General features: G+C 55.4%; 1 protein-coding gene across 1 annotated transcript; it reads right to left on the minus strand.

The window, feature by feature from the left end:
• Positions 1 to 1,571: 1,571 nt before the first annotated feature.
• On the minus strand, positions 1,572 to 16,232 carry C1H1orf127 (chromosome 1 C1orf127 homolog). Its single transcript, XM_059894092.1, is given in 16 exon segments — positions 1,572 to 1,650; positions 3,682 to 3,827; positions 4,204 to 4,301; positions 4,304 to 4,489; positions 4,492 to 4,576; positions 4,932 to 5,280; positions 5,370 to 5,504; positions 8,017 to 8,045; positions 9,600 to 9,785; positions 10,027 to 10,114; positions 10,116 to 10,220; positions 11,821 to 12,053; positions 12,056 to 12,136; positions 14,983 to 15,089; positions 16,034 to 16,046; positions 16,128 to 16,232. Coding segments are annotated over 16 exon segments (2,010 nt in total). The 5' UTR covers positions 16,218 to 16,232.
• Between the last annotated feature and the right edge of the window lie 2,316 nt (positions 16,233 to 18,548).

Below are 18,548 nucleotides of genomic sequence, written 5' to 3' on the forward strand. Positions count from 1 at the left end.
CTCAGGAGAGGAATGAGGAGCAGGTGGGAGGTCACCTGTGGTGCCAGGTGGGGCTGGGCTGTAGCCAGCTCCATGGGAATGAGCATCAGTCCACATCACCCCATCTTGTCCCCCACACTGGCTTGGCCTGATGTCTCCGGCAGCCCCACCCCCAGAGACCAGACCTGCGAACAGCAGGAGTGTCAGGAGGTGGGCTGAGCTGGGGAGGATGGACCCTCCGGGGTGAGGGGTTCTCTCAGAGCTGCGTTAGAGACTTTTGACTTGTCATCTTCAGGGGCTGACCCCCACATCACCCTAGAGCGGAGGTCGCCTGGCCAACTACTCCTGTTTCCAAAAACCCCATGCTGAAGCAGGAGCTCAGAGAAGTGAACTGATTAGCTCAAGGTCACACAGCTTGGGCAGGACACCCAGAAGAAAGTGCTTCCCACCACGATGCCTCTCTGGTTACGCAGTAATTTGGAGGATTACTAAATTGACGACTCCAATTCCACTTTAAGTAATATTCAAATACCCAACAGAGACTTGCAGCTAAGGCTGAAAGAGCGTGTTGTGATGGAAGAGGTCTGACATGGGAAGCATCTAAAATCTGGAAATTCGAGACCTTCAACGAGGGAAAAACAAGGAGCCTGGATGTTTCAGGGCGTGAAAACTGGCCTTGTGCTCAAGGCGGAAAACCCAAAAAGGGAAACTGGACCACTGGCTGTCCCCTGTAACAGGAGAGAAGGACAATAAACGCATCACAGACCCTGGACTCGACACACAGAGTCTTGTGGGGAATGCTGAGGGTCCAAGCTGCAGGGGAGAGGTGGGGCCCCGATTTCTAATTACCCCCAAATCCCAGGTTGCCTGAGATCCCAGCCGGCAGGCCACTGACCGGGAGTGGCAGAGCTGCTCTCTGCCAGCATTTCACTGATCACAGACGTGTCAGCTGTCAGCCATAAACAAATGACTGCACGACCGACCGGGGAGGTCTCAACAGGAAAACCGGAGGTCCCCAGGGCAGAGAAAACACTGGCGCACGTGTACGCATGACTGTGGGTCAGACCCAGGAGCCACCCAGGCCCTGGCGGACCCGGAGCCCTGGTCACAGATCTGGGGTTGTCCCGTGTTGAGGCAGAACAGGAGACCTCCGGAGAACCCCGATCACTTTCTAATTAAACACGACTGTCCGGGTTTTGAGCCGAGGCGGAGCGGAGCAAAGGGAAGGAAGAGAAGAAAAGTGGTTTGTTCCAGCTGCGCGGAACGCTGAGCTGGGAAGAGTGCCCAGAGCAGTTGATGCCCAGACCCTCTCAGCCTTGCAAATCGCCGCCCGCCTGGGGGGTGAAGAGCCATCTATGCCAGGTAAAGGCAGGCGATTTCATTAACTCCACTCCTGGCGTCTCATCTCCAAGGGCGCGGGTGGTTAAACGTGAGCGGGATTGGTAAAGGGTCAGCCTGGTTGGCAGGACTTTCTGGGGCGGGTATGCGCCCCTGGTCTACGAAGTCCCCAAGCTGAGTGTCTCTGCAGAGACGAAGAGGGGAAGAGGTGATTGGGGGCGGAGGAGAGACAGACTTGAGACAGAGACTGGCTCCTAGCTGAAACGCCGCAGGCTGGTGTTGGGGTAGATGTGACACGTCTCGAACACCACCAGCAGCCGCCTCCATCGAGTCCTCCAGGTGCAGGGCAGGAGCGGCACAAGCCCTCAACAGGGAACGCTTGGAGTCACTCCTCACGGGGCCCCTCTCATCCCCCCACCTTGCCCCCCTGCTGCTGTTCTTGTGCCTCTGTTGTCCAGCCTTTTAAAGCCAGAATAGAGCTGGGCTCCTACCTCAGCCTTCAGGCCCTGCAGGCCCCTGGTCCCCTCCACTTCCTCCTGCCGGATGGCGTCTTTCAGTCCCTCCAACCCTCCCCAGGACTCTGGCACTTGCCGTGCCTCTGCGCAGATACCCCTGCCCCAGCCCTTTCCAGATTTACTTCCTCGGGGGGGGGGGGGGTCGTCCCCACCATCCCACCCAAAGCAGCCCACAACCTGCCCCCACCGACGTTGCATGTTTAGGACTCTTCAGAGCACTTGGTGTGAAAACATCCACGCGTGTGTTTACTGTCAGTCTCCCTGCCCCTTCACACACGAGCACGTGGGCCTGTCTCTGTCCGATTCACCCTTCCCTTCCAAGCTGGATCGGTGTCTGCACAGAGGACGCGCTCCGTAACCGAGCCGTGGGGCCCAGGAGACGCTCTACGGAAAGGCAAGTGATCCGGGGAACCAGCCAATGGTAAGCCCACGACCTCAGCGCTGGACTTCTAAACAACTTCCCCACCAGCCTCTGAAGACCTTGTAGCCCCGAAGCCACGGGCTCCTATGAGCTGATCCAGGCTTAGAGGAGGTCAAGGCCTTCCTTCCTCACCAGTCCAGGCCACCCAGTCAGGTGTCCAAGGCAGCGGTCAGAGGCTTGGTCCTCCTCCTGCTGGCTTCCCCTCTAGGTGTCAGGCTTGCCCTGGCATGGGGGCGGCCATCCTGGGGAAACGCCTGGCGGGGCAGGGGGATGGGGAGGGGGCCGGGCTTGGAGTCACGGCTCCGATTCAAGAAAGGAAATCATCCGAGCTTTTAAAAAATTAAATGGAGTCAGTAATTTGATTTCAGAGAGAAGCTGAAAACCTCGTAATGGCAGGAGCAGCTCAATTCTGTGGTGAAAAGGAAAAGCCTTAAATGGGGCTATTAAGCTTTTGCCTGGGATGGATCTGCCTGGAGAAGGAGGAAGGAGGGGGGTGGGCAGGGGGAGAAGTCGTCCTCGAGGCAGAGACCGTTCATCAGCCAAGACAACCCTGATTATTTATTTATTTATTTATTTATTTATTTCACGTTCCGGGCGTTGCCGAAGGCCTCTTCTTCTTGGCTGTGTTTCAAATCCCTCTTCTAGTGATGGGCCGGCCTGGGGGTGGGGGTAGGGTTGCTACCCTTCCAGGGAAGCACTGGGTACCACTCTGGCTCAGGCCACAGCTGGGCTTCTGGGCCAGGGAGCACGGGAACACTGGCATCCCTGGGGGTCAACAGGGGTCACCGGAGCTGTCCAAGCCAGCAGGGTACCAGCTGCTGCCATGGGAACCAGAGGAAGGGAGTGGTGAGTCATGAAAACAAAGCAGTAACACTCAGGGGGTTCTTTAGAGACCTGGGGTCATGGCCCCCTGGGGCCCAGGGGAGAGGGCTTCTCACATCATAGGATCTTATCACCACCTACCTTCTCAGAAAGATGTCTGAACTATGGCTGAAGGCTTTCCATGCTCTCCTGGAATAAGCAAACATCCCCTCTGCCTGGGTCTGGGAGCCCAGCTGTTCAGCTTCTCTGATTTGCCAGGACGGCAGCAGTAATGACCTCAAGAATGGCTCACAGGTTCTGAGCTAGAGGCCTGTGTCCATCTTCTTGCTTGCCCCTAAACAGACCCATTGGGAAGAACTAGTATCACCCCCTATTTGACTGATCGGAAAACTGAGGCACAGAGAGGTTAGTGCCTTGCCCAAGGTCACACAGCTAAAGAGTGAAAGGACTGGGCCTTGAACCACGGCAGCCTGGCTGCAGAGCCTGCAAACTTTCCCCTCCCCCACGCCTCACACATTTAACAGCGAAAGGGCAAGAACAGAAACGCTGGGGCCTGCACTCGTGGGCAGTCCAAGAGGGTGGGAGGCATGCCCCAATGCTGCCCACCGCGCTGTTTCACACTTGGCATCCCCTGGGGTGCTCCCAGGACACACCCCAGCAAGGGGGTCTCTCAGAAGCCCCTGCATGATGTTCTGAAGCTCAGGAGGCCTGTGCCTTTCAAGGCTGGTTGCCAGTGTGGGCTCTGCTGGCTCCTGCCGGGGGGTACCCTGGCCAGTAGTGAAAGGGTCTCTAGGCTCGGCCAGGCTGGGTGAGGAAACGTCTGTGGGAGCCCGCAGGCTCTGAGGTTGCTGGACGTGTGTGTGGCCCCCGTCTCAGCCTGCTCCGCTGGCCAGCTACAGGCTGACTTGAGGCCTCAGGCTCTACATGACTTTCCCACAAATGAGGCAGTGGGCTTCTCGGAGGCGGAGGCCGGATGGCTCTCGGGAGCTGCACTCTGCTGGCAGCTGCTCAGCAGTAAGAATTGGCAGGGGGCGGCTGGGCCCTCCCTGTGCCTCCCCTTGCGCTCCGGTCCTGAGGCCCTCAGACGGCCACTGGGGCCTGCTGCCACCACACCTTGGAAGTACTCACCACTGGGGCAGTGCTGTGGCATCCATCCCCAGAAGGAGGGCGAGTCCCCTCCAGGTCCTGACTTGGTTCTGGGAATGAGAGGCCCAGGTGCCCTCTGGCCCCTCCCTGGGTGGCCCCCCAGCTTCCGCTCTGGAGGATGTTTCCTGGGGCTCTCCAGGGGAGCCGCGGGAACACAGCTCCTCTTCAGCCAGGCTGGTCACCAAGGGCTTTGTCAACGGCTGGACCTCCTTGCTGGCCTGCCAGGGCCCCCGCATGGGCTGGTCGGCAGCCACGTCCCCCTGTGACAGCCTTCCAGTAGGAGGGGACTTCCTGGTAGCTAGGCGGGGCTCTGCTCAGGCCTAGACTGCCACTTAGGGTAACAGATGGCCTGAGACTATTGGGACCCCCAGAGAGGCAGCTGGAAACGAGACATCTGAGGACAAAGGCATGGTCCAGGCCCAGGGGGCGGGAAGACTGGACAACTACTATGGACACTGAGGACAGTGCAGCTGAAGGCAGGGGGTCCAGGTCACCCCGCTTTCCCTGGGGGAGCTGATCCTCTGGGAAAGGGAAAAAGGAAGCCAGTAGATGTCCACCTTCTTCCGCAGGTTTGGCTGTTCGCAGAAAAGGTCCAAGCCCCTTCTTCAGCGAGAGAACAGTGGAGAGAGAAAAAGCATCAGAAATAAAAGGATGTGGTTTCGGCCACCCTGAGGATGGCAGCCCGGGGAAAGGCCTGTGGCAGCTGCGACCTCAGGCTGGTTCTCCAAGCCTGGCTCCTGGGCTCCAGCCTGGTTCCTGGGCTCCAGCTCCTTTGAAGCGTGCCTCGGTTTCCCTCCGGTCTGTGTGCACCACCGCGGGCCCTCCCCTCCACCTCCTTGTGCCGGGTCCCAAGGCCCTGCGTGGCCGTGAGCCAGGCGAGACAGCTGGGCTGCGCTCAGGTGGGAGCTCTCGGGGAGCCCCGCTTTCTCTGGGGAATGGTCGGAATTTGAAGAGGAGACATGGCCGGAGGTCTGAGTGGGACTCCCTTTGGTAGAATGGTGGTGAAAGAGAGGGGCCTCGTGCCTGGCTGGGTCCACTGATGCCTCGTGGGGATGCGCCCTTCAAGGGAAACCGTGGGTGGAAGTCAGGGCGAGGGACTTCCATTGGTCGGTCCACGGGAAGGCTAGTGAGTGAAACTCTGAGAAAACCCTTCCCCGAGGCCTCCAAAGGCAGCTGGTCCTGCAGTTTGGAACTGGGAAAAGGCAGCAGATGGTATTCCTCCTGGAGGGGCTCCTGCTGGGGAGTGGTCCTCAGCATGGCAGTTGAGGCAGACAACTCCCGTCCTAAACCTCCCAGAAAGGAAGCAGAGGTCAGTCCTTCTCCTAAGGGAGCAGAATCCTCCCAACACCCTGCTGGAGGGGCCACATGGGTCCCCTTTTTACAGATGGGGAAATAGAGGCTTTAGAGGTCAAGTTCAAGCACCGGATTAGGAACTGTCCTCCTTGGCTGAATTTCACAGACCTTTGACCTGGAGTCCTTTTTGAGATCATGCAGGCATCAAAATCTATTTCTTTTCTTTTTTTTAATTTTTATTTTATTTATTTATTTGGTTGCGCCGGGTCTTAGTTGCGGCATGTGAACTCTTAGTTGCGACATGCATGTGGGATCTAGTTCCCCGACCAGGGATGGACCCCAGGCCCCCTGCATTGGGAGCGTGGAGTCCCAGCCACTGCACCACCAGGGAAGTCCCTAGTTCTGAAATTGAATCACAGAATTTCAGGTTTTCTCTAAAGAGCACCTGTCCCTGACTCTCTGCCTCTGCTTGATGCCACCAGCCGGTGTCGTCTCTGAGCCATTCCCTATTTTGAGGCCAAATCCATCAGCCCAGCCCCAGGAACCACACAGACCCAGACTCTGCCTCGACCCCGTTGACATCCTGGGCAAGATCATTCTTTGTTGTGTCGGGGAGACGGCTCCTGTGCACTGCAGGATGTTTAGCAGGATCCCTGGCCTCTACCCACCACATGCTAGTAGCGTCCCCGTGAGTTGTGACAATCAAAAATGTCTCCAGACATTGCTAAATGTCCCCCCGGGAGGCAAAAATGCACCCCCAGTTGCAAATTCTCGCTCACGGGTCAAATATAGCCCTTAGACATGTTTGGTTTGGCCTGCAGAGGGTTTTAAATATTTTAAAATTAACTGACAAAATTTTATAATTTTCCAGCTTCTCCTGGAAAGTCAGAAGATTTGGCCACACTGGCCTGCCTCTCTACAAGGCAGGAATCGGCTCCACTTAAATGAGACTACTCTCTTGAAAAGGGTCTGGTGGGACTTCCCTGGTGGCGGTGCAGTGGTTAAGAATCCGCCTGCCGATGCAGGGGACACGGGTTTGAGCCCTGGTCCGGGAAGATCTCACACACTGCGGAGCAGCTAAGCCCGTGCGCCACAACTCCTGAGACTGGGCTCTAGGGCCCACGAGCCACAACTACTGAGCCCGCGTGCCACAACTACTGAAGCCTGGGTGACTAGAGCCTGTGCTCCGCAACAAGAGAAGCCACCGCAATGAGAAACCCGCGCACCGCAACGAAGAGTAGCGCCCGCTCGCCGCAACTAGAGAAAGCCGTGCACAGCAACGAAGACACAATGCAGACAAAAACAAAAAAAAAGAAGGGGTCTGGTGGCTGCCAGTTCACTACTGGAGTCCCCACCACTCCCCACTGGCTCCTACACTGAGCTTTGTCATCCCACCCTTGGGCCATGGGTTTTCTTACCCTCATTCCTTTACACTCCCTACCTGACCCCTAGAGGAATTTTTGCCAGTAACCCCTGCTTTACAATGTAAAACAGCGGTAGCTAAACCACCCTCTTGGCTTCTCTTCTCAGGCTGGGCTCTCCATTGCCTCCACTGCCCCTGATACCTCCAACCTTACATAATTAGGATTTCTCCCACAGGTTCTAATCACTTTTTGGTGGAGAGGAAGGAGATTTTTAAAAATCTGTAACCACCAAGTGCTTAGGCAATCCTGGTGCCCTAATATTCCAACATATTCGCCACATATTATCCCAGAGAAATGTTCTTTGTCTAAAACATTTTTTTAAAAATGCCTGGTGAGGGCTTCCCTGGTGGCGCAGTGGTTGAGAGTCTGCCTGCCCATGCAGGGGACACGGGTTCGAGCCCTGGTCTGGGAAGATCCCACATGCTGCGGAGCAACTGGGCCCATGAGCCACAATTACTGAGCCTGCGCGTCTGGAGCCTGTGCCCCGCAACAAGAGAGGCCGCGACAGTGAGAGGCCCGCGCACCACGATGAAGAATGGCCCTTGCTTGCCACAACTAGAGAAAGCCCTCGCATAGATACGAAGACCCAACACAGCCAAAAAATAAATAAATAACCTAAACCAAAGCCTGGCTTAAAAAAAAAAAAAAAAAACCTGGTGAAAATTCAATCCAACAAGCATGTATTAAGTGCTTACCAAGGGCAAGGCAGTATGATAAGGCCCATGAAGAGTAAAATGCTGAATAGGGCACGGCCCCTGATGGCAAGGAGCTCATAGACCACAGGGAGAGGCAAGAGCATGTACCACTAACAATAAGAAGAGAAAGACCTAGAAGCTGCAGGGGAGGTGCAGGGAAGGTGTGCTGGAAACCAGGGAAGGGAGAGGTTAATTCTGGCTGCTGATATGAAATTAATAAAACGAGGAAGAGAACATTCTTTCCCCGTGTAAATCTTTCCAGAGAGGCCAAAACGCCTTTCTAAAATGTTCTTATTTGCTGTTGCCCCAGCTATTTTTGTATTTTATGTACTACGTCCCTACCAAGAACGTACCCTCTCCTCAAAGCCCAGAACAAAGGTCACCTGCTCCTTGGCGTCTCCCTCAAGGCCGCCTGCCCTCCGTTACAACTCTCTGGACATTGCTTCTCTCCCCTTCCAGGCAGGCCACTAGTTGAAAGCAAGGACCGAATCTGGCGGCCTCTGTTCCCTCCCACGGGGCCTCACGCACAGCAAATGCTTAGCGAATATTTGTTGGATAAAGTTCTGGCCCTCCCTTTCCAAAATCAATGTCATCGCTGCAGGAAACTGTTAAAATAAAAACAGCCGAAATGTGTAAAAACTTTCAGGAAACATTTCCATTTTTAGCAGACTGTTAGAACTCATCCCCGCCCCGCCTTTTCCTTTGTTTCTAATTCTGAATTTGGGGCTGGATGGTAGGCAGTCCCCCTTTTAATCTTTAAATATAGTTCTGAATATAATTACATTTTTATGCAGCACCGAAACATCATATCCTGGTAACGGGGCATTCTTGCACTATTAACATCTGAGTTAAATCTCCTTTGCGTCTGTCTTCTATTGAGGACAGTTAGGAAGTCGAAGATGAAAGTGATCGACATCATTTGTGAATTATGTGTATTTCCTTATGCTGTATTTCAATGCGTTCTGCTCCCAGTGATTTTGTGAATACCAGGTTGTCTGGTAGCTGTGCTTTCACCAAAAACGCCTTTCAAGACTTGAATCCCAGCATCCTGGCACGGAGGACACACACCACGTTTAGAGGAGGGTTTGTCTTGGTTAAGAAATAAGTGGTAAAGCAACGATACCCCAATAAAAAAAAAAAAGAAAAAGAAATAAGTGGCCTCGCATAGTGCTCTTGTCAAGGAGCCTACTCTGTGCCGTAGGCCAGCGGTCCCCGACCTTTCAGGCACCAGGGACCGGTTTCGCGGAAGACAGTTTTTCCATGGAAGGCGGTGGGATGGTTCAGGTGGTAATGCAAGCTATGAGGAAAGGGCAGATGAAGCTTTGCTCGCTCGCCCGCCGCCCACCTCCTGCTCTGTGGCCTACTTCCTAACAGGCCGCGGCCCGGGGGTTGGGGATCCCTGCAGTAGGTGACCCGTGGAACTGGAGCCCACGCAGGTTGCTAGACGATCGAAACAGAAGTGGCTCCTCTTGTGCCAGGAACTCTGCTGAGCTCCTAACTCCATCATCTCCAGTCCTCACAACAGGTAGCGGTATTCCCACTTTTAAAAAAATATTTATTTATCTATTTGGTTGCACCGGGTCTGAGTTGTGGCAGGCGGGCTCCTTAGTTGCGGCATGCGGGCTCCTTAGTTGCGGCACGCATGTGGGATCTAGTTCCCTGACCAGGGATCAAACCCGGGCCCCCTGCATAGGGAGCTCTTAGTCTTATCCACCGCGCCACCAGGGAAGTCCCGGGCTATTTCCATTTTGCAGATGGAAGAAACTAAGGCTCAACAAGGTGAAGTGAGTCGCCCAGGTCCTGCAGCTAGCTAGAAAGTTGATGTGTCCCCCGCCCCCTCCCCAGCACTTTGACTCCGCCTAGCTCCCGCAGCCCTCCTGCTCCCCGGCCAGTTCCAACCAGTGTGCCTGACACCATCGTTTACCCGGGTTGGGTGTGGGACCTGTCAGGCCGGGGAAAAGGAAGCCTTGTCATGGGAGGAAGAACCACAGGCAGGGTCGGCAGGCACACCCTCACCGTGACTCTCACCCACACCCTGGAAGGAGCTCTCCGCCGTCCAGAGGATGGGGGCGGCCACCTCGGCAAATCCCAGGCTCAGGACCACCCTATAGAAAGTCTGCGTCCCCAGAGCTCCTTGGGCCTCCTGGCATTGCTGTGGGGCAGCGAGGAGTTAGTCGCGTGTGGCAGGGTGCATCCTGTGTCCTGTGGCTGCCCCCCCATGGGGCCACCCTGGCAAGAGTGCCAGGCTTCCGGGCTATAAGTGGCAAAGGTCCATTTTCTGTTGGCTCCACAGCTCTGCTGTCACGTCTCTGACTCCACATGGCATCAGTGGCCCAAGGATAAGGGGTCTCCAGAAGGGGCAGGACAGCCAATGCCACCACCAAGACCCTGACCTGGACCTGGATCACCCCAGCCGCCAGGACACCGACCGCCGCAAAGTCCCTGTTTTCGGTCACTGTGAAGGTAAGGAACTGGGGGATCCAGGAATTTTAGGCTCAGGCTTTCCTCCAAGTAAGAACCTCTTTTGACCAGATCCAGTCTCTGCTTTGGGATGTGAACAAGACCTCCGTCTCTGGCTGGGATGACACTGGAATGGGGAAGGACGCGTGACACAGAAAAATACACACTCTGCAGGCACGTGGACGAAAGGGTGGTGACAGGACCTCAGCCAGGGGCCACACCCGTGGGTGGCCGGCACTTTCGGGATTGGTGACATGGGATTACTCGGTGTTTGGTATCACTGCCTGGGCTGGAACGTGACTGCACTGATGCAGAAGAGAAGGAAAGGCCATCCCCAAACACCTGGGGATCCCGCCGTTTGCAAAGACCCGTGAGGAAGCAGATGCTGAGAGCGGGGCTGCCCGTGGAAGTTGCAGAAATGTCTCTGCCAAGACTGTCTTCAGCTCGGTGACCTAGCCTGGTGCCCCTTCCATTACCAAAGCTGCTCTTAAGAAATAAAGCTTGTATCAGTTGTTTACACTTTAGCAAGAATTTCATTGTGTCAGCCCTCTCACAGGGGCATTTAAAGCCAGCTCTGCAGTGGCTAAATGAAAGCATCTGTCTCCAAGTAAAAGGATTTCAAGCATTATGAATAAGGAAAGGGATGTTTGGGGGCTTGGTGAGGCCGTCCCCAATGCCCTAAACTCCCCAGAGTCCCATCATGAAATCTCGTCCATGATAAAATGCTATACAAATGTCAAGTCTTAGTCATCTCAGATCTACCCACTCAGGATGAAGTCTTTGATGTACCTAACTTTGCATACAGAGATCCTTAGAATTTAAATTCCCCGGAGGGAGGAAGTGGTCTTCCAGATTCCGGGCCTCTCTGTATCACACCCCAAGCTGAATGAAATAGTTAACACATACAGGGTCTAGATCAAGGGTCCCAACCTCTGTCAGAGCATGGAGCCCTCAAGAGCCTGATGAAGACCGCAGACCCTCTCTCATCTTTGTTCTCGGACCCCCTGGAGGCCATCTTGGGATTTCCCAGGAGTTCAAAGACCTCGGGTTTGGAAAAGTGGATGATTCCACTTTTCATCCACTCTCTACACCCCACCCCTGCTCCACACACACTTGTACCTGCCAGAAAGAGCCAAGGTCTCTCTGTCCCAAGCAGTTCAGGAACGCATGGCCAAGGTTGGGGCTAAGAAGAGGCGAGGTGGGGTGGGACCACGGACATAAGGTGCCAGAGGAGGGAGGAACACAAAAGGGACAAGAGGGCGATGTAGCCGGAAAGGATGGGCATTGGGGGCCCTCTTGGGTCTCACCCCGTGGGCCAGCGGCTCCTAAAGACAAGCCATAAGCAGCAGGAGCCCTGTGGGGTGTGCAACGCTTGCTGAGGCAGGATTGTCTCCCCGTGGCCTCCGAAACTGCTCCTTCCAGAAGCAAACTCCCTCCACAGGGCCCCCCCTCCCACCTTCGGACCAGCCTGTGGACTGAACCCCCAAGGGTCCCGGAGCTCAGGTCAGGGACTGTTGTTCCAATGCAACCAGGATATATTATTTAGCCGGGATATTTTTAGCAGGAAAGCGAGCTCGGAGCAAATGTCATGTGAGCCGTCTTCTCTTCCACGGCAACTTTGGGCTATTTAAAGAGATGGTAATTACGTTCCTGCCACCACGATCAGGACGACGAGCTGAATGCGTGATTGCAGGAGCCGCTCATCTGCCACGCGGAGCGCTTGACGCTAATGGGGCCCAATTTTCGAAGCTGCCTGCCTAAATCTGTCCGGTCTCCAGGTGGACATTTGAATCGGCACTGGAGTGCCGGCAGACTGCTCTCCAGGGCCTCCCCGAGGGTGCCACGCCTTGAGGCTCCCCGCCTGGTAGGGCTGCTGCCCACCACTGACCTCCTGCCTCTGGACAGGGTCTTGCCTTGGGCTCTGGATGGTGAGGGTGGTGGCGGTGACGTCCACGCTGATCATCGTGCTGTTGATGATCCCATCAGGCTGGTGTCCCCCAGAGAAGCCACCGGCTCCCCTCCGATGCACAGCAGCCACGGGGTCTGGACAAACAGGAGGTAATCATAAACAGTCTGGCCAAGGAGATGGGGTCGCTAGGGGGTCAAGGAGAAGGCGCGCTTGAGGGCACACTCAGGAAGGTGACAGGGCCAAGGGGAGAATAGGCAGGACCACGAGGGAGGAAGGCAACCTGGACATTTACACTCCTTACGCTCCAGGGAAGCAGACCCCTGGCAGGAGCGCTGGGCACGTGGTAGGTGCGCCACGGGGCTGAAAGATCCAATGAGCCGTTACCCCCACTAGCAAGGCCAAAGGGTGACCCACACGCTGCCCGGCCTGAGTCCTGGCCTCGGTTCCCTTTGCAATGCTCCAGAGGGACACTGGCCATCGGGGCCTTGAATAAAGGCGGGTGCCTGGAGGGCGGGAGGGGGACAGAGAGGGGCCCCCGGCCCCTATCCTAGGAGGACTAGCAAGAGGAATTCAGGAGAAGACTTGAGGAAGGGAAAGCTCACTGACTTCAAATATTCAAAGGGCTGTGAAATGGAGAAGGGACCGGCTCCTTCCGGGGGGCTGCGGAGAACAGAGGACCAGCAGAAGGAAAGTTTGGGGAAACAGCTGGGCAATATGGGAACAGGTGGTCTTGCAAAGGAATGAGCTCCCCATCACTGGAGACTGTGCAGAGAGAATCTTAGCGGAAGACCTCAGAGGCCTTCAACCCAAAGCCGGGACCCCTCCTCAGATTTCTTCTCAGATGGCCTCTGCCTGCAGGACACCAGGGAATGCTTCCAGCCTCGGCTGCCGAGACACGAGCCCAGCAGAGCTGGCCTTGTCCACCAACGCTCCAAAGGAGAACAGAAACCAAAACCTCCTGCCTCAGGGTGTCCCCAAGCACCAGGCCTGGCAGAACCTTCCAGAAAGTTGCTCCTGACCCACCTACGTGTCCACTGGTGCTTCCCAGGGGTAGGGGCAGGGAGACCTGCAGAACCAAAAGGAAGCAACATCTCCTGGCAAAGCAGTAAGCGAAGGTGAGAGTAAACATTTCTGTCTGAGCACAGAAGCGCTGGCAATTACCCCAGCAGGAGGCCGGCGAGAGAGCCACACGGCTGGGTTGTTTGCTCATTAAGACAAGAAAATCATTTATGTTCTGAGACTCCAGTGTCAACAGACCCAGGGAAATGTCGTTGCCTCAGCTGCCACCCTGGGCCTGGCCAAGGGGGCGGCTAGGGTCCCGGGAGCAGCTGGCAAGGCCAAGAGCGCAGGTGTGTGGCCGGGATGGTCATCTCCCAGTCCTCCCACCTTGTTTTTCTCCCGAGTTCACCCATTTCTCCCTCGCCCTTTCTCTTTCCTTTTCAGATCCAAAAAGCAATGGTGGAGGGAGGGCTTCCAAGGGCGGACACTTTCACCACTGGCACTGAACTTGGGGTGACCACCCATCCCAGTTTCCTGGGGACTGAGCAGGTCCCCCTGGGACTTAGTGCCAAAACAGGAAAGGCCCAGGCAAACTGGGATGGTCGGTCACCGTACCGCCTGTGAACCTCGCAGCCACGCCACGGGGGGACCGTTCTCCCAGATGGTCATCTGAGAAATGCACAGATGAGGGGAAGGTGATGGTGTGGGCTGGGCACCTTTCCTGGAGCTTCTGATGCAGCCCACACCCTCCACCCTGCCCTTCTCTCAGTTCTTTCTGCTTTCTCCAAACTCCGCTTTGCATTTGCTTCAGACCTTGGCAGGGAAGTCTCGGCACAAGGAAGGAGTCACAGACCAGCCGAGGGCCCCTCGGAGATCATCTGACCAACACCCCTCCCTGTACAGTGTGGGGAGGAATGAGGCCAGAGGGGACTGATTTGCCTTGATGATGCCCCCATCCAAGACCACTCCCACTCCTCCATACGGAGGGACAGATAGGGGCTCCCTGCAGCAGAAAGAAGCGAAAGGGACCGGGAGGAGACCCCAGGCATGTCAGCCTTCTCTGCTCCCCAGCCCTGCTGCTCCTTGGCCCTGAGAGCCCCTCCTGGCAGCAGGCTCACGATGGCCCACGGGGAGCTCCTTGAGTGAGGCTGGCTGTTTCCTTGTCTTTGGAGGTGCTGCCTTCACTTGCGGGGCGAAGGGGCAGGAATGGGACAGATGCCTGAGCTTTGGTGAGAGGATGGAGAGGATTCGGCATCTGCCTTTGCCACCACCAAAGCTGTCCCATCGTTTCCACTCCTGTCCTCCACTGCAACCTGGAGGAAGGCAGGGAAGCCCCCCGGAGGCTGAACTTTGAAGAGGGAGACAGTTCTGCTCCAAGAAGGAAGAGAAGACAGATCAAGAGCAAAGCAAAAACGCACGGCCCTTTAAGGCCCCACGCGGAGGCTATATTTAGGGCCGAGGACATTTCGCAGGACCTCGGGCAGCCTTCCCTGGGAGCAATCGCTAATCACCGCATTGAGTTTACGGGCGCCCCTGGGCACACTTAACCCAGGGCAATGAATAGTTATTGCGCGGCCTCCCGCTCGGGGCCTGTGGGCACACTTAAGCGAGTGCGGCGGATCGCTGGGAGCGGGCACGGCTCGGGTACACCCTTGGGCACCCTGAGCTTTCAGCAGGGAGAGGCAGAATATTAAATATCTATGTGCCCTGTGCCCATAGCTGCATTTAGCCAAGGGCAAGGCCGGTGAAACGGCTTTAATTAAAACTTAATGCAAGTTCAAGGTGCAGACACGGAAGCCGCGGCTGCAGAAGTCACCAGGTATGAATCAGTCAATTCGATGAGGTTCTCGGTGGGGGGGGGGAGGAAGGGGGTGGCGGGGAGGGGGGCCAGGGCTGCGGAGACCTGTCTCCTGCTGAGTACTTGCTGCCCACCTCTCTGCGTCTGTGCTCTGGGACTTGGGGCCACCGCACACGCCCATACCTCGCTTGGTGAAGGATGCTGGGATTCGGGTATCCGGGCTTCAAAGGCAGGTGGTTGGAAATAAAGCAGGCCCCAGGGCCGGGAGCGGGTCCTGCTTTTCTCAGTCACTCAGCCCAATGTCGCGTGACACCAGCAACGCCGTCCGCCTGGCGGCAGCTCCCAAAATTACAGGCCCAGTGCAGAGGGAGGAGTGACCAGCGCCGGAATGTCAAAGGAACGCGCTGGTGGCAATGCTTGGGGATCCTGGGGTCTGACCCTGCGATTCTTAGGAGGACCTGCACCAGGCTTGGTGTGGCCACTTGTGCCACTAAAAAGGCAAGTAGGCAGACGAAGCCTTGCCACTCTGCCCCCGCTCCTTAAGACTGGGAAGCAAAGGAATCTCAGAGAGGTCTGCCCATGGGCCCAAGACAGCAGTGAGCTGGGCTCAGAGTTGGAGGAGCTCAGGTCCTCTGAGCCGTGGTCCGGGGATGCTCCCTGCCAGACACACCTGCTTGAAAATTCAGACCAGATGAGAACACAGCTATAAAGCCTTCCTGTGGCAAAGGCTCCACGTCTCATTCAAATCTGTTCCCTTAGCAACAGCACAACACCTGGCATATAGTAGGTGCTTAATAAATGCTTGTTGCGTGAATGGTGATTGTCATTAGCAGGCTTTTTGTGCCAAACTCCTCTTTTCATTTCTCCTTTCCTGTTTCCTGATCTTTAAAATGGAGACATTATACCTGATTGTAACGGAGGCACTTTTATGACTAAAAGTCTATAATTCCTCGCACTACCCAGGTCAAGAAGGAGCATGCAACCTGGCAACTTTTTTCAATGGAGAGAAAAAGAACACAAGGACATAATATTGCAGCTTTGGTGATAATCCCGTCCTCCCACTGTCCCCAGTGCCAGCGACGATGGGAAGTGGAGAATATTAGCTCAGAACCTTTAATAGCCCCACTCCCACTCCATCCCATCTCTTCCCAGGTTGCTCAGACAACAGCCCAGCGGACCCGGGCATCCAGCCAGGGCCCACGAATGTCTGCAGAAGAGCCATGCCACGCGGCACCTCCAGCTGCCACCTGTGGGCCCGGCCACATCTTGAAGCTCAGGAACCACGGCCTCTGGAGAGAAGCCCATCCTGGGAACCCCTACTCCCACACCCAGGCCTCTGAGCCCATTAGCTGAATGAATGTGGGCCGGCAGTGGACACTCTCTTGACCCAGCCTGGACGCAATCACTGGACACTTCATTATGTAGCAGTCACTCTGCTCCAACCTTTTCACCTCCCCTTTGAAATATTCTGGTTTCCAACCTGTAATTTGCTTTCTAGAAGTAGGACAAAATTCCTGTGTGCAAATGAAAGAGGAAAACACAGTTAATAGGCTGCAATTATAGGTCAGTGACTATTCACAGCAAATATGATTAACATCAACCCACTGGAAGCTGGGTGGTTCTCATGGAAGAGGATAGGAAGTGAGCTGAGGCTGCCGGGGATCAAAACCTGGGTCCAGCTTCTGGAATCCAGCAGTTCAGCCTCCACCAGGGAAGCCCTCAGGGCCAGTGGATTTCAGGAAGGTCCAACCTGTCTGGACAGAACAGGAGCTTGTGCCTGAACATCCCTTGACAGGTGTCAAGCATCTGCTCACAACTTGTCTCCCTCGATCCTCACAAAGATCCCATAGGGTAGGCTTTCTTATTCCCATTTTACAGATGAAGCAGTTGAGGCTCAGAGGAGGTAAATAACTAAGCCAAAGGCATGTGGCCACTCTGGGACTGCCTGGCTCATTGCATCATGTGCCAGATGGAGCTTCAAAGATATCAAACCAGTGGGTCCCACAGGAGATGCTGGGGCTGACCTCATTCAGCCACAGAGGATGAACCCAATTCGAGGCTTTGTGGTGGGGCCTGAGAAGAGTGTGTATTGATGGGGTGGGAGGTGGGGGACGTCAAAGAGGAGGGTGATTGCAGAAAGGAAGAGAAAGAGAAGGAAGAGGATAGTTCCTGAAATTTCTCCCCCACGATGGACCACAACCCCCTCGGTAGAAATTCTGGGCTGGATTGAGGGAGGAAGACAAAGAAATGAAGGAAAGAGGAAACGGAGGTAAGGAGAAAAAGAGAAGAGGAAAACATGAGGGTCCGTGGAGCAGTTCACACCATCGTGGGGGCCAGGCGGTGGAATAAAGCAACAGGTGTGCCCAGGGAGCTGCAACCCTCCAGCCCCCAGGCCATCAGCCGCTGCCTAAATCAGGGTGGCTCCTTGTCCTCCTGGCCCCCAAAGAAGCATCAGTTCCCCCTCTGACTGGCATGAGCCCACCCCTCCAACCCCAGGTTTGAAACCTGCTTCCCTGGATGGGGTCCATGTTGTATGGGGCCTGCAGCTCATGCAATTTGGGAGAAGGACCTCTTTAAGAAAAAGAATATGAAAATATTTTACTTTTGCAAATTTTACAGAGTCATATGGTCTTGTAGGCATGTAATGGGCCATGCGACTGAGGGGTCCTGGGCTTATGCTCTGTCAGCTCCATGGTCAATCAGCATTTACTCACCTCACTGAGCACCTACTGTGTGCCAGGCCCTAAGGCAAACACTGTGGGGGGGACTCCCTTACCCCAAAGGCACTGCAGATCTAGCAGGAGATGCAGTGTGAGCAGCTGTTATTAATCAGGGTGGCAGGTGCCAAGGTAGAAGCAGGTACAATGCACAGAGGAGGAGTGATCAGCTATTAGGAAGACCGCCTGGAGGCCTGGAGGAGTCTCCAGGCCCGGAGGGGGCAGCATCTGAGCTGGGTTAACAACCTCAGCAGTCTTCTGAGATCTGTGCCCATAAACTCCGAGAGGGCAGGGCCTGGTCTCACCCCTCTCCCTCGGCTGACTTCATGGGGAGGAAGGGTGACAGTGTTCCCTTTCTGGACACCTGAGCTCACGCTGAGCTCCTTGTGTCTCCCAGAATGCAAGCTTCTCAAGAGACATCATTGAGTCTGATGTTTCCCAAACCCACTTCCTTCTGCGTGCAGAAGGCGAAGTATCAGGCTTGAAAAATGAAATTACCATCAGGACTGTGACTCAGGAAGTAGCCACATTTGGCAGGAAAAGAATCTAGGCTGTAGGGGGGGGGCCCTGCAGGTCCCTGTAATGAGAGGAGGACAGAAACATGGGCTGAGCTTGCTCAGGCTACTTCTCTGCAAGGTTGGAAATCTCAGACACCCAGATAGAAACTGAAAGGCTGCTCTGCCTAGAAGCTCCTTACTGGTAATAGATTAAAAACAGCAGAAATAGGAAAAAGTCTGGAAAGGTATACCCCAACAAGAAATCCCATTGGTTCTACCTTCAAAATACATCTAGAATCCTCCCCCTTCTCCCCACTCTGGTCCTGGGTTTCCGCAGCTGCCTGCTCCTTGTCTCCTGGCTTCCCGCCTCGCCCCTAATTGTCTGCACTCCACACAGCAGCCGCGGGATCCTGTTCAAAACTAAGTCAGCTCATGTGCCTCCTCTGTTCAAACCTCCCCATTTTTCACTCCGAGGAAAAGCCAAAGTCCTTGCAGGCCCCAATGATTTGCCCCCTCACCTCCCTGACCTCCTCTC

The sequence above is a fragment of the Balaenoptera ricei genome, chromosome 1 (assembly GCF_028023285.1).
Source record: "Balaenoptera ricei isolate mBalRic1 chromosome 1, mBalRic1.hap2, whole genome shotgun sequence".
NCBI lineage: Eukaryota > Metazoa > Chordata > Mammalia > Artiodactyla > Balaenopteridae > Balaenoptera > Balaenoptera ricei.